The sequence below is a fragment of the Sturnira hondurensis genome, unplaced genomic scaffold (genome assembly GCF_014824575.4).
Source record: "Sturnira hondurensis isolate 20B ecotype Veracruz unplaced genomic scaffold, ASM1482457v3 Scaffold0017394, whole genome shotgun sequence".
Taxonomy (NCBI): Eukaryota; Metazoa; Chordata; class Mammalia; order Chiroptera; family Phyllostomidae; genus Sturnira; species Sturnira hondurensis.
In genome coordinates this window covers 194,057-219,404 of record NW_028090025.1, presented here as the reverse complement: position 1 = coordinate 219,404, position 25,348 = coordinate 194,057, and the positions used below count along the sequence as shown (strand labels likewise).

At 36.6% G+C, this 25,348-nt stretch overlaps 1 protein-coding gene across 2 annotated transcripts in view; it reads left to right on the top strand.

The window, feature by feature from the left end:
• Window positions 1–3,800: 3,800 nt before the first annotated feature.
• Window positions 3,801–25,348, top strand: part of DNAAF6 (dynein axonemal assembly factor 6) — a 72,761-nt gene continuing 51,213 nt past the window's right edge. The window contains exons 1-5 of one of the 2 annotated variants that reach the window (XM_037067759.1): window positions 3,801–3,873; window positions 12,084–12,242; window positions 17,620–17,692; window positions 20,223–20,328; window positions 24,708–24,804. In XM_037067759.1, coding sequence (XP_036923654.1) covers window positions 12,087–12,242; window positions 17,620–17,692; window positions 20,223–20,328; window positions 24,708–24,804 — 432 coding nt within the window. In that variant the 5' untranslated portion in view covers window positions 3,801–3,873; window positions 12,084–12,086. The remainder of the gene's footprint in view (window positions 3,874–12,083; window positions 12,243–17,619; window positions 17,693–20,222; window positions 20,329–24,707; window positions 24,805–25,348) is intronic. The other variant, XM_037067760.1, reaches the window with a different exon arrangement.

Sequence of the window (25,348 nt, the reverse complement as noted above, 5' to 3'; positions counted from 1 at the left end):
AGACCAGCTCCTGTTAGTGCCAGGCCTGGGGCCAATTAGCAAGAGGTAACAGCATGCTGAAGCCAGATGCTGCTTATTTCAAATATTTTAGGAATATCTAAAGCATGAGCTAAGCCAAGTCTTTTGTATGGAAAAGCCACTAGAAACAGCTTAGGTGGGCCAGAATGTTGGGTGGGGCAGGGTTTTAGGGAATCACCAGAGCAGGGTGAATAGTGTAAGCCAGGTTGATGTAGTCTCAGATATGGCGCCAGCCTTCTGGCTCTGTGTGGGGAGGACTCAGCCAAGGAACATTGGCCTCTACCAGCACTTCTGTATCAGAGAAAGCCGTCCCCCAGCTCTCTCCCTGATGCCAGACAATTCAGATCCTCCCATATATCTCTGGTGCCTTTTAGGCTGCTGCCCTAGTACTGGAGTTCAGAGGGAATGAGTTTAAGTAATTCCATGTATGGGCCCTTTCAGAGGAACTGCCTGGGACTCCAGAAGCCCTCTGTTTCTCTCAGCCTCATTCCCCACTGGTTTCCACAGCTAGAAGTTATGGGACTTCTATTCATGGCACTGGAATGCTAGGATTGGGTGCCTGGTGTGGGCTGGGACCTGTTGTTTCTCAGGATGGGACCTCTGCCACCAAGATACTCCTCCCAAAATTAATCTGCAACATGTGGGTGAGGGACCATCCAGTTCTACATATTCACCCTGGTCTCTGCCCCTCCTACCAGTCTCAATGTGGCTTCTTCCCTTAATTCCCTGGTCATAGGACTTCCATTCATCTATATGTCAGGCAGTTCTGAATGATGGTTGTTCTGTAGTTTAGTTATAAGTTTGATGTGGTTGTGGGAGAAGTTAAGTACCAAAATTTTTAATTATAAATGAATACACACTCATATAATCTTTGGAAAATGTATTCATAAAGAAAACTAATCCGCTTGAGTGTTATTGTGTCACTTGAATCTGCTTGAATATGCTACCACTCATATTTTTTATAGAAAATCATTTTGAAAATGTTTATACTTATTAGTAAAAAAATGCATTCAACCTCAGTTTCATGTGTAATGAATATTGTGGTTAATCACTGCTACTCCAGCACATGGAGACCTACCAGGCAAATCTATACATTCAAGGGGGAAAAAAACTCACAGCTCCCGTCCACATACCTGGCCTTCCTGTTAGGATTCCTCTTGAGTTTCATGAAAAGTGAGTCATATAAATGGTTTTAAACAGCCAAGACTTTACAGTGCTAAAGACTGCATGGAATAACTAGAAATAAATCTTTTGTTGGTTTATCTAGACTGAGTAAATTATGGTCATATCATTCTATGAAATATTAGGCTGCTATTAATAATGAAAAATATGAAGACTATCAACATAGAAAAATTTCCAGAACAGTATCAAATAAAAGGAGCAAAATATTTTATAAACAAAATGAAAATTATGTAAAAATATGGGTACATATACATACAATCAAAGGAGAATAGAAATATCAGTTATTTTGGTAGTCAAATCAAAAGAAATTTTTCATCTTTAATTTCTTTAAGTCTAGTTTAATAAATTATTAAATTGTGTTTTAAAACAGTTTACCTATATATTATAAAATAATTATCTAAACTATATCACTTTTTCATAACTATAACCCACAGAAACTTTTAGGTGTATCTTTTAAAACTTTTAGATCTCTCAACTTTCATTACTCTAAAGCCAACCTAGAAGTCAAAAGCTGGAAAATCTTTTACCTCTGTTTCTGGGATAGGGAATACAGGGAAGTCCCCATCCTATTTTAACTTCTGCCCCTAGATCTGACCTGCTATCAAGGCAGGATGGATGAAAATATTAGACTCAATCAAGTGAGTGCTATCTTACTGAACCTCTGTAATTTAGTATTCCTTAAGCCCTAAGTTTCTGTATTTATAAAATTATCCAAGGAAGTCAAATGCTTTAAGATTTATCTCAGATTCAGGACCAATTTCCTACCTTCTTCACTCTTCAACTCTGGAGAATACAGTGCTTAGCATTGTATTTCACCTTGCTAAAAGCAAGCCAAACCTTGATGTGGTGACTGTAGCCCTAAAGATAAAAATCATGTTTCTCAAAAAGAAAACTACCATTTATTGAGTACTTGTGAGCCCGCCCTGTACCAAGCACTTTGTACATGCTACGTGAACCACCATAGACCATAGAACCAGTTCCTAGAGTTGGCCAAGGAAATTTGCATTTGTAACAAATATCCTAATTAACTCCTAAACACACCCAAGTTTGAAAACCACAGGTATAAGGGCCAGCATTTTTCAAACTGTGAATGACAATTTATTAGTGGGTTGTGATCTACGTTTTTAAAATATATATAATGGAAAGTATTTGAGTCCACTGAATGTACTAAGTACTTATTCTGCAAAACAGATATCTATCTGTATTATGTGCTAGGTCACAATATAGAATTTATTTATTAACTGTGAGTCACTGCCAAAAGGTCTGAAAAGCGTGAACTAGGCATTATAGACTTAGAATAATGCAAAATGAGGTGGAACAGAAAAAAGCAAGGAGATAGCATAACACATATAACTTAAGCTCCATAAGTACCTAGCCAAGACAAAAGACAAGACATTTAAATTCTGATCATCTATAGGCATAACGGTCAAGAAACAACAACAAAAAAAGAGGGACAAGGAATAAGGGGTATTATGGTACACGTAATTTGGCCCCCAAATCAATAACTTAGCTTTAGAGAAAAATGAACATTCTACCTCCCTTTTTGTTTGTTTACCGTTGTAACAACAAGTAGAATAAACAAATTACTCAAGCTTCCCTATCACCTTCGCTAGATGGGGAAGGAAAAATATGACAGGAGAAAGAAGGAAAACATTTTACTTAATTCATGATCAAATTCCAAGCTCTGGATAACCAAAAGTAACTATCCATTAAAATCATTCTATCTCTTCTTGCTTAGAAAACTCAAATAAGGAATGCAGGATCCCACCAGCGAACAGAGCTAATCAGTTCCAATGCTCCAAAGCCATCCCTGTTTTACCCCTTTGATTAAAACCAAATCACGGAATCTGTCGGAACCTACAGTCACAAGTGTACCTCTAAGTGCAGATACTCTCAGACTGCCAAAAAGTGACAAACCAGAAACGCACCTGCGTTTCTCCTGTCTCAGGTGAGAAAGCGGGTCCCCTGCGATGTCCTGGGAAGTGGAAGCCACGGAGAGTTCCAGCTGGTGCCTAACAGGACCCACGTGGCCGAGGAAGCGGTGCTCCCACTGTGGCNCTGATGGCGGCGGGGGGGAGGGGGGAGGGGGGCGGGGGGGGGCATCTCACTCTATACACAGGAGCGCTAAGCCAGGGCGGAACCAAAACTCTCGTCTCTGTCGCAGGGTGGGAAGGAGTCGTGGGGAGCAAGTGTAGAGCAGCTGCAAAACTTCCGAACCACTGGACCACCGAGCCTACCCTTCAGCTGCAGCAACTCCGGAGTTGTCCAATCTGGAATTCGGGTGTCGGAAAAGTTTAATGAAGAGCAAGCCTGTGGATGACCCAGGACAAACAAAAGCCGCTGGTGGCTAGCGCAACTGCCGATCACTATCAGGACCCCAAAGTAATTGGGTAGCAGCCAGAGAGGCGGGTGGGTTCCACTCTGGCCGGAAGTAACCGGACTTCATAGAACACAAGTTCCCCCTACAGTGACGCTGGCCATCACAGACGGCAGCCATAGACCTTGACTGGCAAGCGCTCGGATTGGTTGATTTTGGTACGACTCTTCCACGATTGGCCACGCAAGTCAAGGGGCGGGAGGTGGGCGGGGGAAAGCAAAATTGTTACCCAGGCAACAGACTCAGAGCGCTGGGCTATTTTCTGAGCCTAACCTGAGACCAGAAAACTGACCCAGGTGAGGAACCCGTACCTTACATTGGGGAGGAAACAAAGGGTCCTCAGATCCCCTGGCTATCAGAGAAAAGTAGGGAGAACTCTAGGTACTTAACGCTGAGAAATAGCCCCCGCCGCCCACCCCAAAAGCCGCAAGTCGCAGATAGAACAGATCCTAAATTCCCCCGCCCGAGACACTCTAATCAAAAATCTTTAACAAAACTCAGTGTTATCAGAATGTGAGTTAGAGAGGGGGCAATTTTACCATACAGGGGATAGATGCTGATCCAATGTCAGAAAGCAACAATAAACAAGTGTAGGCTTCTCAGTCTTTTACTCCACTCACACACTTATGGTTGTAACACGAATTTGAGAGTGAAAACTACCTGTCCTTCCTGGTAAATCTGGGTGCTCCAAGTGGGAGTTATACATGTATAGGCATGATTTATCCTGGACCACCATGTCTTGGTTGGAATGTAATTTTTAGGGAGTATAACGCTGAAAAAAAATTGGTCTGTGCCATCGTTACTTGGACAACGTTCGGTGTTCAAGAACGTGAATGTCCTGGCCTGCGGGTTCCAACCGGCTTTGATCAGATCCCTTGAGGAGTGAGAGGCAGTTAGTCCTTACTTAGAAGAGTGGAGTGGAGTGTATAAAGACAAAGCGTACCTATCAAACCTGGTACTCATCAAGGGCTAGTTGGGAAGGTACGTCCCTTTCATCACGTAAGAAACTATCAAAAAATGAAATTTGAGTGAGGGAGAAAGCTGAATTTGACCAAGAGATAGGGGTCATTTCTCCTAAGAGTTTCCTGTTGTGAAAAGGATTCAGGACAGAGACTATTTCCTAAAGAATATGGAGAAAACAGGCCTGTTGGGGAAATTTTTCAAAGTACTGAAGGAAAACTTTCTGTTCCAAGTACTTTTTAGATAGAGGTGAAATATGAGAATAAGACAGAGAAACAGGAAAAAGTTATTGACAAGTGTGTTAAGTTTGGCTAAAATCAAAAAGAAGCTCATTTCTTGACCTTTAGGTTTATGAAAAATTCCAGCTACTTTCAAAAATCATCTTCAATTAAACATATTTTAGGTTTTTTACAAAACTCTTTTTAAGTCTCCATAGTTCTTCATGCCTTGGTACATTGAATGGCAGTGAAATTTAGAGACATAAAAGAAGAAACCATTTTTGGTTTTGTAAACATAAAGATGAATTATTTTAATGGACATTAAATCATGAATGTGTATAGTTGTGAAAAAGTGTAAAAAAGGAGAAATAATTAGCCAATATACTATAATTTAATTCAGACATAGGCAAAGATGATATTTACTTTTGTGTTTTCAGAAGAATATTAATAGCAGTATTGCTAAATAAGGCATTATGTAAGTAAAGTTGCAAAACATGCCAAATTTATTTAAAAGAGTACATAGATTTTTGAATACTTTGAAATATTCAGCTATAAATAGTGCTTTATAAAGGAGTGTGGATTTACCTGTTAAACAATTTCCCAAAGGATTCTATTTGGAGATTCTTTATTATTATTTTATGTACTACATATAGTTAAATTAATAAAGTAGCATTACTTTCTGAGTAGTCTAAAAACTACAGTTTTCACTAATTTAACCTAGACTTCTCTCCGATTAGTTCAGGTCAAAGAGCCATTGCCATTGACACTGTGGATGGAGGCAAATAAAATAGAAAGCATGACCCCAACCCTCACAACCAGGTTATTGATATTGCTTCAGTGCCATTGGTCTGGAGCTATTCTGGTTGAGCTTGTTTTGTCCCTAACTGGTTCCAGTGTTTTGGTAATGAGCCAGTTTTAAAGTGGTCAGCTCTTTAGCTCACTGTGGCCCTAAGGGCCCTGGTTGACATAGGAAAATCAGGAACTCTGTCTGGAATATGCTTCCATTGGAATTGGCCTAGCAAAGGAAAGTAAAAGAAATAAAAACAAAGGGCCTAGAAAATTATTTTCTAAATAACCAAATCTCAGGTAAAAGATTTAGTAATACATTTTAAATGAAACTCCTACTTAATTTTTTTTTAAATTTTATTTGTTTATCTTTAGAGGGGAAGGGAAGGAGAGAGGGACAGAAATATCAATGTATGGTTGCTTCTCCTGCATCCCCTGGTGGGGACTGGTTTGCAACCCAGGCATGTGCCCTGACTGGGAATCAAACCGTGATCATGTGGTTCGAAGGCCCGCACTCAATCCACTGAGCTACACCAGCCAGGACCTACTTAAATTTTTCTTAGTTTAAATTTATTGGCCTATTTAAGTGGCATTGTGATTCAAACATAAGCATTGTGACTCTAGAATATTTTTTATCCCTGCACTACACTACCTGAGTAGTCTAGGCAAAAGGAAGAATATTTTCCAGGGGCAGAAGATTATTGGATATATTTAATAAGCAGTTCAGTTTTTAACAAAATGCAAATTACTTGTAGGAGAAGTATAGGAGGAAAGGGAAGGAAATTAGGTTTGGGTAATATCTTGAAGAACCTTGATTGCTGATCTCAAGATAAACTTAATGTATATCAAATTTACAAACAACATAGCTCTACAAATAAATAACACTGTATAGTTCACACAAAAAATCTTGACTTAGTTTTACCAATGTTATCTGTTTGTCTCAAATGAGTATCTTTAATATGTTTTAAATAAATTCTAGTAAATTATTTGTAATGTGTTAGACTTCTGAAAAGCTAGTAGAATCTTAGTTCCATTAAATTTATAATTTTTTTCAAGAATTCACCTTGTTGTTTTTCTCTTTTGATACTACTGGTGATTCTCTTGTGTCTCAAAATTTAATATCCACAAACTTGTCATGATTTCTTATATTGTGTTTACAGATTATTATTACAGTGGATTTGATACAATTGTTTTGCTAAAGTACCAATTATATTCTGATAACTTTACTCTAATTTAGCTTAGTATGAATCTATGTTATTTTATGCCAACATAACTTGGAATTTAAGAAGTCCAACATATAATATGCTTCACATAAATAGAATGTAACTATAAATTATTGTGCATGATTTGTTTAAAAAATACACTCAAACATGTATGTCCTAAGGAGTAGCATCCCCTTTAAACTAGTTGTAAGACTACCCACTCATTTTAATGTTCTTATTATTGCTCATATTACTTTGAAAACTACTCTTTTAGAATTGCCTTGAGGCCAATAATACATTCTTTTGAATATCCTCACAGTAGCAAATCTTCACATTTTGAAAGTGGATGTGATATCTAGATATATCTAAAAATTACTTGGAGATGTGTTATCAAACTGAGTCATACCATAATGGGACCTATTTTCTTGGTAGTACATATTAAGGAATTTCAAAATATTTTGAGCATTGATAACATAATTTGTATCAGTGTATAACCTTATAAAGGAACTACTTTATTTTGTTTTATTGTTATTAAGATTTTATTTATTTATTTTTAGAGAGCAGGGAAAGGGAAGAAGAAAGAGAGGAAGAGAAACATCAGTGTGTGGCTGCTTCCTGTGCACCCCCTACTGGGGGTCTGGCACACAGCCCAGGATTGTGCCCTGACTGGGAATTGAACTGGCAGCCCTTTGGTTCACAGGCCCGCACTCAATCCACTGAGATACACCAACGAGGGCTACTTTATTTTATTTTTTAATTATATATTTTTTATTATGCTATTACTGTTGTTCCAATTTTTTATCCCCTTTATCCCCCTCCTTCCTGCACCACCCCCACCCTCCAGCATTTCCCTGCCCCCTCAGTACATGTCCATGGATTGTACATATACATTATTTGGCTTCACCATTTCCTATACTATTCTTAACCTACCCCTGTATATTTTGTGCCTACATATTATGCTTCTTACTCCATATATCTTTTCCCCCCATTCTCCTCCGCCCCCTCCCCACTGATAACCCTCCATATGATCTCCATTTCTGTGATTCTCTTCCTGTTCTAGTTGTTTGCTGTTTGTTTTTGTTTTGTTTTGTTTTTAGGCTCAGTTATTGATAGCTGTAGGTCTGGTGCCATTTTACTCTTCATAGTTTGGATCTATTTCCTAGATAAGTCCCTTTAACATTCCATATAATAAGGGCTTGGTGTTGATGAACTCCTTTAACTTCACCTTATCTGGAAAGCACTTTATCTGCCCTTCCAGTCTAAATGATAGCTTTGCTGGGTAGAGTAATCTTGGATGTAGGTCCTTGCCTTTCATGATTTGGAATACTTCTTTCCAGCACCTTCTTGCCTGCAAGGTTTCTTTGGAGAAATCAGCTGATAGCCTTTTGGGAACTTTTTTGTAGGTGACTATCTCCTTTTTTCTTGCTGCTTTTCAGATTCTCTCCTCATCATTAATCTTGGGTACCTTAATTATGATGTGTCTTGGTGTGTTTCTCCTTGGGTCTGATTTTTTTTTTTGGACTCTCTGGGCTTCCTGGACTTCCTTGAAGTTTATTTCCTTCGCCAGATTGGGGAAATTCTCCTTCATTATTTGTTCAAATAAGTTTTCAATATCTTGCTCTTCTTCTTGTCCTTCTGGAACTCCCATGATTCAAATATTGGAACACTTAAAGTTGTTCTGTAGGTTCCTAAGCCACTCCTCATTTTTTTCAATTCTTGTTTCTTCATTCTGTTCTGGTTGGATATTTATTTCTCCCTTTTGTTCCAAATTATTGATTTGAGTTCCAGTTTCCTTCCTTTCACTGTTGGTTCCCTGTGTATTTTCCTTTATTTCACTTTGTGTAGCCTTCATTTTGTGACTGAGTTCAATCTTTTCTGAGAACATCCTTATTACCAGTGTTGAATTCTGCATCAGATATGTTGTCTGTCTCCTCACCACTTCATTCTTTTTCTGGAACTTTGATCTGTTCTTTCATTTGGGCCATATTTTTTTGTGTCGGTGCACCTATTATGTGATAAGGGATAGAATCTAGGTATTTTCCAGGCCAGGGCAACCCTCTTTGCTGCATTGTGGCACTGTCTGTTGGGGAGGAGTCAGAGAGGGGACATGCTGCTTACTCTGCTCTCATCCCACTTTCTCTAACTTCCCTCCCTTCCCACAAGCAGATTGTGGAAAGGGACTACTTTAAAATATAAGATTTGTATGAAGTTAATCATACTTCAATCAGTGTTTGTCCACTGCTGACTACATGCCAGTTTAAGTTATTGAAGACATTTAGCCTACAAGTATAGCTTCCTGCCACCTACACTGTCCTGCTTCTCACCAAATGAGAACCAGGCCAGGGTTTCTTCCCAGTGTGGGGATTTATAATTAATATACTTTCCCTAAATCCAGTATTCAGTGTACCCACTGAAGCACAGGCTTTCTTTATAACTTGTACTGTGGATGCTCAGTTGACATGAGAAAGCCTTTGATGCAGTACCTGGTTTGTTTTCCCTTTCCCAGCTGTGACTTTTAGTCCTGCCCTATTCTATACCTTTGTCTATCTGCAAACTCTCCCACAATCTTCATGAACTAAACCCTGCCTCTTATCCCCCCACCTATGGGCCAGGGTCCTACTTCACCCTAAGTGGGCCTCCCTATAACCTTGACAATTCAACCTTCCTTCCCTGAAACACTGATCATATCCTGAAACCACCCCCAGCCATGCTTCTGCCTAGCAAATCAGGACACATGAATAACAGTTTTGATTACTATCTCAGACACTATATTTGAGACTTCTGAATACCCTTCTTCCATGTTAGCTCTACTGGTTTCAGTTTATTCCCCTTCTCACCAGCCCACCATTGAGATCTCAGAAGCCTCATCATCAAGTGTCTCTGGGTTCTGGCACTATGTACCAGGCAATAATGATATCTTTACATAGTGTTTCACAATGTAGCAAACTCTTTCAAAATCTTTGCATAAAATGGCATCACAGCAATTTTATTAGGTAGGTAATGCTGAAATAAGAAAACAATGTTTGCTATATTTGTTTTTTAAAATTCTCACTGTACAATCTCAAAATAGTAATTATATCATTGCATCTGATATTTGCGTCCATTTTCCCCCTTTGTTGTCAAAGGTAGAAAATGTTTTAAACTTTTTGCTTTTAATATTAAGTAAATATTATTCATTTCCATAGCAGACTACCAGACCATGCTGTGAGAAAAGATTCATGCCCAGAAATATGCAATTTTTAAAGAACCAATAATAGCTAACATGTCTAGTGCTGAGTGTGTACCAGGCACTGTTCCAAGCTCTTTTACAATTATTGAACTACTTAATCCTTGTAACAACCCTATGAGGCAGCACTATTATTATTCTTCTCACTTTATAGATAATAAAAATGAAACACAGAAAGTTTAAATTATGTGCCAAAAGTCACAGAGCTAGGAAGTAAATAATACATAACAAATCTAAACAGTGTGACTCCAGATCCCTTATTCTTTTTTCAATAATTATTTTATCATTGTTCAATTACAGTTGTCTGCATTTTCCTCCAACCACTCCAGATCCCTTAACCACTGTGATATACTGCAACTATACTTGGATGTACAGGACAATTTAACATTTGATTCACATTCTATATATCTCCTATAATCATTAAAATCAGTTTCCCATTTAAAAATGAAAATAAAAAATAATGGTTAAAATTATAATAAAACAGAATATTTGTAAAACACCATTTGCATGCAGATTGATTTTGACAGGTGATTATGCCAGTACACATTTCAGAATCCCTTTTGTATTCCTGTTCTAGGCACAATGCAAAAAAAAAATAGTGATTTAGCCCTGTCTGGTGTAGCTCAGTGGATTGAGCGCGGGCCTGTGAAGCAAAGGATCACGGTTCGATTCCCAGTCATGGCACATGCCTGGGTTGCAGGCCAGTTCCCAGCAAGGAACACATGAGAGGCAACCACACATTGATATTTCTCTCCCTCTCTCCTTCCCTTCCCCTCTCTCTGAAAATAAATAAATAAAATATTTTTAAAAAATAGTGATTTAATTATAGCACTAAACTAATGTTTAATGTGAATTAATTTTATAAAACAATATTTAAAATATCAGCAGAAATATAGAAAAGATTCCTATTACATCTATGCCTAAATTACTAAAAATAGGCCTAATTCTACAGTCTTTATTCAGGTTAGTCACTCAATTCTGATACTTCCATGATTTTTAAAGATCCTGAATTCCTACTCCAAATATAACTGTAGAGATTATTTAAAAGACTGATGTCTGGCTAGTAGGATTATATGTCATTGTGATTTTCTTATTTATACTTTTAATGTATTCCTAAAATTTTCACAGGACACTTTTACAATATCATTATTATAATCAGCGAAACAATTTATTTTGTGTGAACTTTTTTCTTTTCTTTTTAAAAATTTATTGAATTTTGGGGGTGCCATTGGTTAACAAAATTATATAGGTTTCAGAGGTACAATGCTATAATACATCATCTGTATATTGTATTGTATATTTACCACCCCAAGTCAAGTTGCCTTCTATCACCAATTATCTCCCCTTTACCCTCTCCCACTTTCCTCTCTGGTAATCACCATATTGTTGTCTTTATTCAATGTTTTTTTAATCCTTAACCCCTTCACCTCTTTTTACCCAACTCCTCTACCCCCTCCCCTCTGAGAGCTGTCAGTCTGTTCTCTATATCTATGAATCTGTTTCTATTTTGTGACCTAACCCATTTGAGTTCTCTAATGGCAATAAAATGCTAGGTATCATTTACAGTTAATTAATAATCTAAATAAATCAGAAGGTACAGGCTTAGCTGAGGCAAAAGTGTGAAGGAAGTCCCTTGAGTCATACCCCACAATAAACATTCTTTTCAGTTCATTAAAGGGCATACACAGCCTTACATGAGACAGCATACATGACACAGATAAAAAGGTAGTTTACACAAGTATGTTTCTAAATAATGATGTACATTTTATATAATATGGAATCCACTCTCTCTGGAGGTTGGGCTAAAATCTGCATTTTAACCAACTCTGCAAGTATTCTTAAGCACATTAAACCTTAGAACCACTAAGTAGGTGCTCAACAAATGCTTTTTAAATTGAGCATGAAGTTTGAGTAAAGTAAGCTGAGTACTTGACTTGCCACCCCCGGTCTGTGAGTCAGCTAACTACATACATAACTGAAGAGGTTTACAAGGATTTTCAAGGAAGAATAAAAAATAATGGAGTGACCCAGGGAAAGAAGAGAGATATGACAATAAAAAAACATGTCTTAAATAAAATAGAAAACTAAAATACCTCTTTCTGATTATTCCTCAGAATATGGAACTGGAAAATATGGAACCTGAACATACAGAAACTAAAAACATGAAATCAGAAAATATGGAAACTGAAACTCTTTCTTCAGTTTCAACTCTACAAGCCCTTTCTAAGCTACTTTATCCTGAAGAAGAGGATGATTTTGAGTCCGAACAGGTGGTTGTACATACAGATCAATTAGTTCTGTTCCCAATATGCTGTAAAACTGTATTTGAACAACTTGTTCCATCCTTACTCTGAGAGTAAGGCTATGTCATTTGATATGTTTGCAGGAGGTTGAAGAGCTCATTATTCATGACAGTAAAACCTTTAGTGCATTTCTAGAAAACATAATTATATATTTTTTCTAAACTACCTGAATGCTAAATAGGAAAAAATCATTCTGTAACTATGGTAACAATAGCCACATTTCAAAATGTTTGTCATTTATATTTACGGCCAGAGAGTGCTTGACAATCATTACAAAGTGATAGCTAGAATTTTAAAGCACAGACAGTATTTCTATAAAACAAATAATTTCAACTAGACAGTATTAATTATACCACCCAAATTCAGTCCCCTTATTTTTTATTTGTCTGCAGATGAAAGCAGAACAGAAAATACTTTGAGGCAAATAAGGGGATGAACTACACGCAGCCTACTAAAATTGACTTCCCAGTGCATGCTCATACAGAGCTGTGGAATGTAATTACATAGTTGAATAGCATTTGGGGTCAGGACAGGTAACCCCAGGGAAACTTGCAGCAACAAAGATGTGCAACATTTTGAATATGAAGAGTTCCATGAGCTGACTGACCTTTGGGCACTTCATAGTTACTGCTAATATTCCCAGTATAATCAAAATACATTTTTATGTAATCCCCCAATCTCCATTTCCTACTCCTTAGATATCAGCAAACTTTGGCTATCAGATTGCCTAAGACAAACAAAATTTGGGGCCGAAATCTCATACTATAGCAGATTATATCTATTTGCTTTCACTATTTTTAATAAAGCTTTTCATTATTATGACAAGTTTACCATGAGCAGACTATCTCCCATAAAAGTGCATATCAATTTGCTCCTGCCAAAATTCTTCTCTGCCATTGTGTGGAAAAAGTATTATAATCAGAATGGGCAGCAAATTTAGTGGCTCAGATGCACAGTGGACCTAGCTTCCACCCTTCAGGAAGAGCTTAGGTGGAACAGGGTAGAAACAAATAAGATGTACAATGTAAATAAAATTTGTAGAAAAGGGGAACTGAGTCACCTTGGGGCCAGAACCAGAAATCAAGACTTTCGAGACAGGGAAAAGTCTTAGTAGAGGCCAAAAATAAGGAAAAATTGGATGTTAATAACACCTTAAATATATGCGACAAAGACACAGGAGAAAAAGTCATGAGCATGTATCAATGAAGTTAGGAAGGCAAGCTCATTTTTGCTGACTTAGCTGAAATAGAATGATACATTCTAGGAAAGATGTGGTTATGTCAGATATAAAAAGTATATTAAGCCCTGGCTGGTGTAGCTCAGTGGATTGAGCACAGGCCTGTGAACCACATGATTGCGGTTCGATTCCCAATCGGGGCACATGCCTGGGTTGCAGGCCAGTTCCCAGCAGGGGACTCATAAGAGGCAACCATACACTGATACTTCTTTCCTTCTCTCCTTCCCTTCCCCTCTAAAGATAGATAAATAAAATCTTTTTTAAAAGTATATTAAGTATTTGAAAAACAGTGCTCTTAAACAAAAGGAAGTAGAACTTGTATTTGAAACAGATTCAAAAATAAGGAATTACTCTGATAAGAAAGCCTGTTTTCTTTGACATTTAAGTATGGACATAGTTATTTGCATCTAGAGTTGTTTCTTGGCTAATGATGAGTGCTTATGAGAATAGAGAAACTAGGACTATTTTACCAAACTGTACAATTTATAGAGGAAAATTACTATAGTAACATATGGTTCTGTATATCTGGGTTATAAGCAATTTTGAGATAATTGTTCATTCAGACACCTCAGTACAGATATCATTAGAAGATATAGAATTGGATTATTGGAACAGTAGGGGAATAATTAATGTTTTTAATAAATCAGTAAATTTTCCAGGAGAAAGTGTTTTTTCATTTTTTTCACTATTAATCTTGTGAACTATGGCATGATTACGAGTGATGTATTTTGAAAATACAGTCTCTGAAAATAATACTAGAACTGTCACATACACATTGGTTCATTTATATTATTCCCACCATGAGTTGTGAAGAATCTGGGAGATTGAGAAGATAGTACATCTATTGTATTGTTCCTTTGTTTGTTTTTTAATTCACAAAGGGATCTTAAAGACTATGGGGAATACCATTCGCTGCTCTTCACAGAGATTGTAACAAGGATGTTCTAACTCTCTTACATATTTCAAAGTGGCATGAACTGTAGCGATAAATTGCTCTGATAATTGGATATGGATTCATAGTGCAGGCTGACATGATAGTATTGTAGAAAATACTTGCCAGATGATTTTATCATCTAATTTTATCATCCTGATCCATCTTTTCACTTGAAAATTATATTTTTAATTATTGATTTTCCCTAAGTTAAACTGAAACACCCATGTTCTGATATACTAATCCAATTATCACTGTCTGTGTAGGGTATACTAATTTTTTCAGAAATGTTCAAGATTTTATTTATACAAATTTTATTTATTTTGTCGAAGGAGGCACTCAACACAACAAAAGGCTCTGATGTTCCAAGAAATGTTTTACCCTAATTGACTATTAGTATTCCAGTGATTAATAATTTAAGAGAGGCACTTCAAGTTTATATGACTTTAGTGCTTAAAAAGATAAAAAATGTACAAAGTATTTTCTTGGGATATTCATATTAAAATTCCTGTAACATTAACCACATACATAGCACTTTTGAAGCACCTTTTGAAAAGGAGTTTTCACTATCTCAGAAACTTTCCACATTATAAATTAATTTTTGATTTATAGCTGTTGGAATAGTTTAGCATGAAAAGACCTAGGTGAGTTTTTCTACCAGCTTTCAAGGACAGGACACTATTTCTCTTGACCAAACAGGACAGTATAACCTTCCTACACATATTAAGCCTTGGGAGATTGGTACGGGGACCTGAGAAAACGAGCTAGAGGTACTACTTTCCCAGGATCCAAGGAGATGAGAAATTTTTGACTGCCAGCAAATGAAGTGAATTAGAGCACAGAATCTGACATCAACAGAACAACCAATTTTTTAAAATAAGATTTTCTTCAAATATCAAAGAACCCCTGAGAAGGACCAATGAGTGGTTGCCACTATAATGATGTTATAATATGTGTTAGGCATAGCTGAAAAAAGAAAGCTGTTCTTGTACTGGTGCATCAGGGGCAGTCCTATAGGCATATATATGCTTGTGCAGACTATGGCAAAATAACCTTGAACTTGTGTGAAGACTTATACTGATTCAGCATATAGTTGACGGTATTAATTTGGATTTGCTGTTTACATTTTCTACTTTTATAATATGAAGTGGTGAGATGAAGCAGTGTTTCATACCCACAGCAAAGAAGTAAAAGATGAAATCAGGACTTTTTAAAAGTATATTTTATTGATTATTGATTATACTATTACAGTTATCCTATTATTTTTCTCCCTTTTATTCCCCTCCACCCTACACACCCCCCCTCTGATAAGCATTTCCTTCCTTAGTTCATCTCCATGGGTTTTACATATAAGTTCTGTGGCTTCTCCATTTCCCATACTATTCTTAACTGTCTAATGTGTACAAACCAATTATGCTTCTTATTCCCTGTACTTTATCCCCCATCCTTCCCCTTTTCCTTCCCATTGATAATCCTCCCTGTGCTCTCCATTTCTGTCATTCTGTTCCTGTTCTAGTTGTTTGCTTAGTTTGTTTGTTTGTTTGTTTTTTAGGTCCAGTTGTTGACAGTTGTGTTTGTTGCCATTTTACTCTTCATAGTTTTGATCTTCTTTTCCTTACATAAGTTCCTTTAACATTTCATATAATAAGGGCTTGGTGATGAGGTACTCATTTAACTTGACCTTATCTGAGAAGCACTTTATCTGCCCTTTGATTCTACATGATAGCTTTGCTGGATAGAGTCATCTTGGATGTAGCTCCTTGCCTTGCATGAATGTGACTACTTCTTTCCAGCCCCTCTTCCCTGCAAGGTTTCTTTGGAGAAATCAGCTGAGAGTCTTATGGGAACTCCTTTGTAGGTAACTGTCTCCTTTTCTCTTGCTGCTTTTCAGATTCTCTCCTTATCTTTAATCTTGGCTAATATAATTATGATGTGCCTTGGTGTGTTCCTCCTTGGGTCCAACTTCTTTGGGGCTCTCTGGGCTTCCTGGAATTCTGTTTCCTTCACCAGATTGGGGAAGTTCTCCTTCATTGTGTTTTCAATTCTTTGTTCTTTCTTTTCTCCTTCTGGCACCCCTAGAATTCAGATGTTGGAATGTTTAAAGTTGTCCCAGGGATTTCCAAGCCTCTGCTCATTTTTTTGAATTCTTGTTTCTTCATTCTTTTCTTGTTGAAGGTTTATTTCTTCCTTTTGCTTCAAATTGTTTGAGTCCTGGTTTCCTTCCCTTCACTGGTGGTTCCTTGTGTATATTTCTTCATTTCACTTTGTATAGCCTTCACTTCTTCCTCTGTTTTTACATCCACACTCAATCAATTCTGTGAGCATCCTGATTACCAGTGTTTTGAACTCTGCTTCTGATAGGTTAGCTATCTCTTCACCACTTTGTTCTTTTTCTGAGTTTTGACCTGTTCTTTCATTTGGGCCATATTTCTTTGTCTCAGTGCACTTGTTACATTGTAAGGCAAGGCGCCTTATTTATTTGTGAGGGTGGGTCAACCCACGTCACTGCATTGTGGGGCAGTCTGATTGAACATTTCTTCTTCAACTCCTTTGTCATTGGAGTTCTCTGCAGTTTGATAATCTGGCAATTCTGGTTGTTTTTTTGTTTTTAAATTTGTTGTTATTCTTATTTTTGTTGTGCAAGGAAGTGAAGTGTTTCTACCTATGCCTCCATCTTGACCAGCTGAAATCAAGACTTTTGAATGATTCATTTGATGTCTACTTAGATTCTACTTAGACTCTATTTAATGGTTTGTTTGTTTTTCTATAAAACTTTCCCATGCTTCAGTCTCCCATATAATTGTGAACAAACATTACCTATACCCAAAGGTGTTGATGCTCTTATATTAATACTTGGTTTTAACCTTCAAAGAAATGAATGTAGTTCATTCCCCTGTCCCCAGGATTACATAATTCACTGAGTTGGAACTGGGGATTTAGACTGATCAAAGGTCAATTCTGCCTTAGAGTCTATTAAACCAAACACTTTTTGAAAGACAAGTAAAACACATTCAAAATAATACTTGACATCTGGCTCTCTGTTGTATAACAACTATAGGTAATTAAACTTAAATGCTTTATGAGATCTTAGCTGGAAAGTGTATTAAGTTTAAGGTATTACTGGTCATATACATTAAACAAGTAATACAAAAAGTTGGGTTTTTTTCCATCTTTCCCAGTTTAAATGTTCATCTGCGATTGGAGCCATGGGTCCTGGTCATATTGGACCACCAAAACAAGAAGAGCGTAAAGGTAAGTTATTTAATAGGATATATGGGCCAAAATAAATAGTACAATCTTTTCTTTGGGAACAAAATTACAGGGAGAATATTACTAACACTAGCACTTATTAAAGATTAACTCAATTGTAGAAATGATGAACATTTATATATAAAAATGCTGCTTTTACTCTACTGTTATGGGTAAGTTGTTTTTCTAGTGATGAAAATTAATTTTCCTTTAATTATTTATATTTTGGCATATTTCCTGAGATAGAAAGCCACCACTATGCGTATTTAAGTAACTTACTACTCAGGATCTAGTTACCAAAATGTTTAGCTTCTTCACCTTCTACTCTGCTGTATTTTGGCAGTTTCACAGTATTCATTCTTTATCTCATTCAATAAATCTTTATTGAGAGCCTATTATGCATCATGCAATATGATTATCTCTGAGACTACAGTAAACATCAAAATAGAAGTGAACTCGCCCTGGCTGGTATAGCTCAGTGGATTGAGCGTGGGCCTGCGAACCACACAATCGCAGTTCGATTCCCAGTCAGGGCACATGCCTGGGTTGCAGGCCAGTTTCATACATTGATGTTTCTCTCCTTCTCTCTCTAAAGATAAATAAATAAAATATTTAAAAAAAAATAATAGAAGTGAACTCTGTTCCCAAGAAAACTACACAATTTTATCTTACATTGAACTGCTTACAAAATAAAGACCATGGGGTAACTTATAAGAGTCACAAGTACAATAATTAGAATAAATATTTTAAACATATTCCCAGCAATTTGGCTTATACATTTTCATGGAGCTGAACATTTTATACGTCTTAAAAACTATGGAAGCGTTGCCCTAGCTGGGTAGCTCAGTTGGTTTAAGTGTTGACCTGATACACCAAGGTTGTGGGTTTGATCCCTGGTCAGGGCACATACAAGAATCAACCAATGAATGCATAAATAAGTGGAACAACAAATTAATGTTTCTCTTTCTCACCCTCTCTGTCTCTCAAAATCAATAAATAAAAAAATAAAAATTGTAATGAAAAAACTTATAGAAGGCTCTAATTCTGTTGGTCAAGATCACAGTTACCAGAAGGTGGGCATAGAAAGGAAGTAAAGGCCTCTCACCAATTTAGCTAATTGTAAAAGATTTTACCTGAAAAAAATTTTAAATAATGGATAAAATGAGATCTGAGGGGATGATTTTAAAATATTAGTTATTACTACTCAAAAGTATATTTACCTCATTCTAGAGATATTCACTCCATGGAACACTAGTTAAATTTGGGTGTATTTCTGTGTTCTCTGTATTTCTGATAATGTAGGTCTAATAATCTCTCAGTTCTGAAGACAATGAGTAATATGCAAAGCGTTGTATATAAAATTTGTAATTAGGCTTTACAAAGCCCATACTAAACAGAAGCAGATAAATTTTAAACTTCAGCAGAATTAAAAATCAGGTGAATTTGAGGAAGGGTGCTTAAAATGACTCCAACTAATATTCTGCACCTAATCTAACCATCCATTTGCTTCCCTAGTAGTTGGAACAAATGTAAGCTGGGTTTTATATGCCTATTTCCTTTTAAACATTTTGAGTGGACATATAGAGACTTAGACACATGCTCAATTCTACATAAAGGACAAGTGACAGACTTTCTTTAAAGTTGATGTCTACATGAGAAAATACTGGATTAAAAAATTAACATTTTAAGTTTTTTAACTGATGGTGTATCTTAAGAATTATGTTATGCTTGAATGAAAAATGTATCAAATGGCTTTTATACAATAAAACACAATACAAGATAAGACATTTCTACCTAAACCAAAGTGTGTGTTTGGTTTGTTCTTTTGTACAAAAATATTTACAAGTGATTCTACTTGTTTCATTGCAAATATATTTTATATAATATTAAACATGATGTTATTTTATGTATTAAATATATTATATGCTATGTATATACATATATATGAGAGAGAAGGAGGGAGGGAGAGACAGACTGGAAGTTATACATCAGAATGCAATCGTTCATTATCTCCAGGTAGTTGGATATAGATTTTTATTTTCTTCTATTTCCTCAAATGTCCTTTCTAAATTTCCTGCGATTATTATTGTAACTCTACAGTGTATTGGTTGTGTATTGATAAAAATATTTAATCAGTTGTTACTGATTTCACTCATATACAGAATCTAACGAACAAACTGAACTAACAAAGCAAGACAGAGACAGACTTATAGACAGAGAGGAAGAGGACAACTAGAAGCGGGAGGATGGGGGTGGAGGGATTGAGCAAAAAGGAAAAAGGATTCATGCACGTAGACAACAGTGTGGTGACTGCTTGGGGGAGGGGAGTATAAGGGGCCTAAATGGTAATGGAAAAATATAATAAAGATTATGCTTTTAAAGAAATAATCAGTTGTTACTAATTTAGCTGGTTTTTGGTAAAAATACAAAATACAAAGAAATGTTTTACTTCGTGATCCCCAACTGAGTGTACAAGACCAATTTTGAGGGGAAATGGGCAACAGCTTCAGCTTTCTCTTCTCTGTCTTTACAGTTATTCCTCAAACCAGTGATGACATTAGGGAGGCCATCTGGAATCCAGAAGAAGTTCCAGAAGGAGCAGAGCACACTGATATGTGGGATGCTAGAGAAATACCAGAGTAAGTCAAATGAAGCTAAGAATCTGTTTAGGGGTTTAAACTAGATGTGTCATCTGATACCATTCTATTTTTGAAAAGATTCATAAAGTGACCTCTACCACATAAAAGATAAAACTATTAGTGACACACAGAAGGCATGTGTAGTTGATTATTTTTCCTTCTAAAGCAGAAATAAACAATAAAACCATAAGACCTTCCTTTCACTTATATCTAACAAAAATGGAAAATGCAATCCTTTTTTGTTGTATATTTATATTAAATGTCAGTTACTTATATAATGTGGAACTAATAGTAAGAAAATAGCCTTTTAAATCACAAACATTCGTACAAACTAAACTATTATTCCATGTTTATATGTCAAAGATCTGCTTTGAATTACTCAATGTTCCACAGTAACTGTAACTATAAAACTATGTCCAATGCCTCAAAAAAAAAAAAAACCCACAAAACCCTATGCTTCTATCTTATAAGTCAGTTATGAAAATAAAGGCTGTTGGAGATGGAAGATAGTTAACTGGAAAAAAGTATCCAGCTTTCAAATAAACAATGTCAAAAATTGTAACCTTCATAAAAATCAAATGGGATTTTAAAACACTTCAGGCTACATTTTAAGAATGAAGATAGTAAATCTGTTATGTTTATAAAGTATGCACACATCCATATGAAAGATAAGAATTAAGTCACTAGACTTCTGGCTGAGATGGAAGTGTAGGTAGATACACTGTGCCTCTTTGCACAACCAAAAGGACAACAACAAATTTAAAAACAAAAAACAAGCAAAACTAACAGAAAATTGAACTGTATGGAAGTCTGATAACCAAGGAGTTAAAGAAACATTCATCCAGACAGGTGGGAGGAGCGGAAACAGGCAGCTGGGCAGAGAGGACTTGCAGCAAGGCAGCAGTTGGAGGACCCAGCAGTCTCACATTTGCATGTGAATAGACCAAGACAAACAACAAGGGAACAAGATGGACCACACACCCAGGGTTCCAGTGCCTCAAAGCCTCTGACTGAAAAACCTGTGGGGGGTTCAGGCAGCAGGAGAAACTCCCAGCCTCACAGGAGAGTTCATTGGAGGGACCCACAGGATCCTAGAACATACATAAACCCACCCACCCAGGAATCAGAACCAGAAGAGCTCGATTTGCTTGTGGGTAGTGGAGGAGAGGACTGGAAGCTGGCAGGGAGGTGAGCAGGCCTCATTGTAACTTCTTGGGCTCCTCCCCCACATACAGCACCACAGCACAGCAGCGTGGGTTGCCCCACCCTGATGAATACCTAAGGCTCTGCCCCTTACTATGTAACAGGCACACCAAGATGAGGAAAAAAATGGCCCAAATGAAAGAACAGATTGAAGCTCCAAAAAACATATAACTAAGTGACAAAGAAATAGCCATTCTATCAGATTCACAGTTCAAAACACTGGTAGTCAGGATACTCACAGAACTGGTTGAGTATGGTAGCAAAATAGAGGACAGAGTGAAGGCTATACAAAGTGAAATAAAGACAACAAACAGTGAAGGGAATGATTTCGTTACTCAAATTAATAATTTAAACAATAAATAAACATTCAACAAGAACAGAATGAAGAAACAAGAATTTAAAAAAATGAGAAGCTTAGGAACCTCTGGGACAACTTTAAACATTCCAACATCTGAATCATAGGGGTACTAGAAGGAGAAGAGGAAGAGGAAGACCAAGAAATTGAAAACTGACTTGAAAACATAATGAAAGAGAACTTCCCCAATCTGGTGAAGAAAATAGACTTCCAGGAAGTCCAGGAAGCTCAGAGAGTCCCAAAGAAGTTGGACCCAAGGAGGAACACACCAAGGCACATCATAATTACATTACACAAGGTTAAAGATAAGGAGATAATCTGAAAAGCAGCAAGAGAAAAGGAGACAGTTAGCTACAGAGGAGTTCCCACAAGACTCTCAGTTCATTTGTCCAAAGAAATCTTGCAGGGAAGAAGGGGCTAGAAAGAAGTAGTCACATTTATGAAAGGCAAGGACCTGCATCCAAGATTACTCTATCTGGCAAAGCTGTCATTTAGAATGGAAGAGCAGATAAAGTGTTTCCCAGATAAGGTCAAGTTAAATGAGTGCATCGTCACCAAGCCCTTATTATATGAAATGTTAAAGGGACTTATCTGAGAAAAAGAAGAAGATCAAAACTATGAAGAATAAAAGGACAACAAACACAACTATCAACAACGGAATCTTAAAAAACCAAAACCCAAAACTAAGCAAACAACTAGAACAGGAACAGAAACAGAATGACAGAAATGGAGATCATGTGGAGTGTAATCAGTGGGGAGGTGGGGGAGGAGGGATGAGGGAAAGGTACAGGGAATAAGTAGCATAAATGGTAGGCAGAAAATAGCCAGGGAGTAAATTATGCAGGTTTCAGTTGCACAATTCCACAAAACGAGCTGTATACTGTATTGTATGTTCACCCCCACCCAGTCGGGTCTCCTTCCATCCACATTTATCCCCTCTATACCCTTCTCCACCTCTTCCCACTCACTTCCTCCATCAATCACCACACTGTTGTCTGTGCCCATGAGTGTTTTCTCTTTTGTAATTTTTTGTTCAGTCCTCCACCACCCCACCAGACCCTAATCCCCCCCGACAACCTGCTGTCTATGAGTCTGTCTCTATTTTTCTTGTTAGTTCATTTTATTCATTAGATTCCACATATGAGTCAAATCATATGGTACTTGTCTTTCTCTGACTGGCTTATTTCACTTAGCATAATACTTTTCTTATTTGATGTTTTGTAAAAAGAACATCCATGAAAGCTTTACAGGAATAAGTAATTCAGTCAGGATATGAAGAAAATGGCTTTTGAAGATTTTTGAAAAAATCTTCATTTTCTTTCTTATGCAATTGTACTTCTAATATCCCAATGGGTAAAGAGGGAAAAATGGTTAAAGGATGTGGACAGGGGGTTCACAAAATAAGAATGATTAGTGGCCAAATTAAAAAATAATAAGGGCCCAATATAAGTCACTGCCCCAGAGATAAGCATTAGGGTCTTTATTTTACAGTTTTAAAGTCAGATTTGATATTTGATTAGATTTATTGAATAAGAGGAAAGTGTCAAAAATGATGCTTGGCTGACAGGGTGAATAGTGGGGTGATTAAGTGGGAATGTAGGTGGAAGGGAAGTGATGAGTTTGTTTCTGAGTGTGTGGATGTTGAGGTACCTTTGGGTCCAGGCAAATGGGTAAAGTAGGCAATCAGAAAAAAATTGCTTCTGGAGATGAAAAGAGCAACAGCAGATAGAGCAAATCTATTTGGGAATCAGGGGCATATGGATCAATACCTTTATATTTTGTTTTAACCTGGCTTTATATTTGTAAATACCTGGTAGGACTTATATTCTATTAATAAAAGACACCCCATATCAAATAGCTACCTATTGTTCTTATTTCAACTCAGAGAAATCCTCTTTTCATTCTTGGCCATTCCTATTTGCTAGTGGTCAGAGTTCACCGTAGTCCTTTAGTCTTCCTGTCCAGTGAGTTACCATTCTTCATTAGGGTAAATTAAATAGAAAAGGTCACTTGTAAGTATTTGCTTACTTCATTCCATGTAAAATGATAGGGTACACTGTGTCTTGGTGCTTCCATATGCCATCCTATCTCTAAGGGCCCAAGTTTGGGGCCAGGGAAAGATTTGTGAATTGCCATGTGTAAGGAAAATCTTTCATTGAACTAATAATCCTATAGGACTAGATTCTAAACATTATAGTGTAGCTGTGCTGACTATGTTACTAGTGTTTCTATTGTAGGATTTTAGAGATGGAAAAAAGAGATCATTTAATTCAAACCCACCCTCTTCCATAAATTGTACAGATGTAGAAGCCAAGACATCATGAGTTTGTGACTTGACCAAAATCACATGGCTAATGAGAGAAATGGTACTTAACCTGGATTTTCAAACTCTTCATTGTCACTTAAATTTATCAGTGGAGGGTTTCTATCTATCCATCAAACCCTGTGTTATGGGCCCACTATTTTTCTGAGCTATTGTTTTCCTAGAAAGGACCTTCCTTTTTTCTTCTACATCATATCTTATGAGAGTCTTATTAGAAGTTTTCTGAGTCCATTTGATTTACCACTAAAATGGTTAAGCTTCATTTTAGAAAAGAAGTATATATGATATAAATTCTGCTTTACAGAGTTAGGCATTTTTTACTGAATTTCTAGATTTCTATTTCTTTATGTTTTGCTATATGCATGAAAAAAGACTGTAAGAATTTTATTTACTTAGTCATTTTTATTGTAACAGCATGTTCTCATAAGTTTCTAGTTTTCTCCTTTATGACAGGAAATTTCTCTTTCATTTGAGTTTCTATATCAATGACTTTTTCAGGTATGATATTATATACAAACAGCAGGTGGGAACTGAGGATATATTCCTGGGATTGACGGAAAAAGACACTTCAACAGCATGTTGTGAGGATGTAGTGGTAAGCTTCTCTCCCTTCCCAATTTTATGACCATTATAGCTAAATTGACTGCCTGCTGTATATATAACACTGTAGACAAGACTGTAAGCTCTTTAAAAATATTGGTTGATATGTTTCAAGTACTAAGGGAATAATGAGACAGTTTAAATTTGGTAAATATGCACAAATAAACTAACCTTACACACGTGGATAAGATTTACAAATAAATATAATAGAATCATATGATATAATACACTATTTCTAGTTCTATTAAATAGCACAATCTGATGGTACTGAATTTCTTTCATTCTACTTCTATTTCATGCATGCCATCTGAATGACTAGTAATGTGTCATGAGTTGACAGGCAATGAGAATAAAATATTTCCTTCCCTAAATCTGACTTCTTTCATGTCTATTTCTTTTGATGACTTGGTGTACATTGGAAAATTTTTAAGGGAATTTTTTCTTAATATTTGGAACTTCTAATTTTAAAACTCTAAACAGATATCTAAAAAAAGACATCTAAAGTGTCACTTGGCTTCCTAATCTGAATGACACTACAG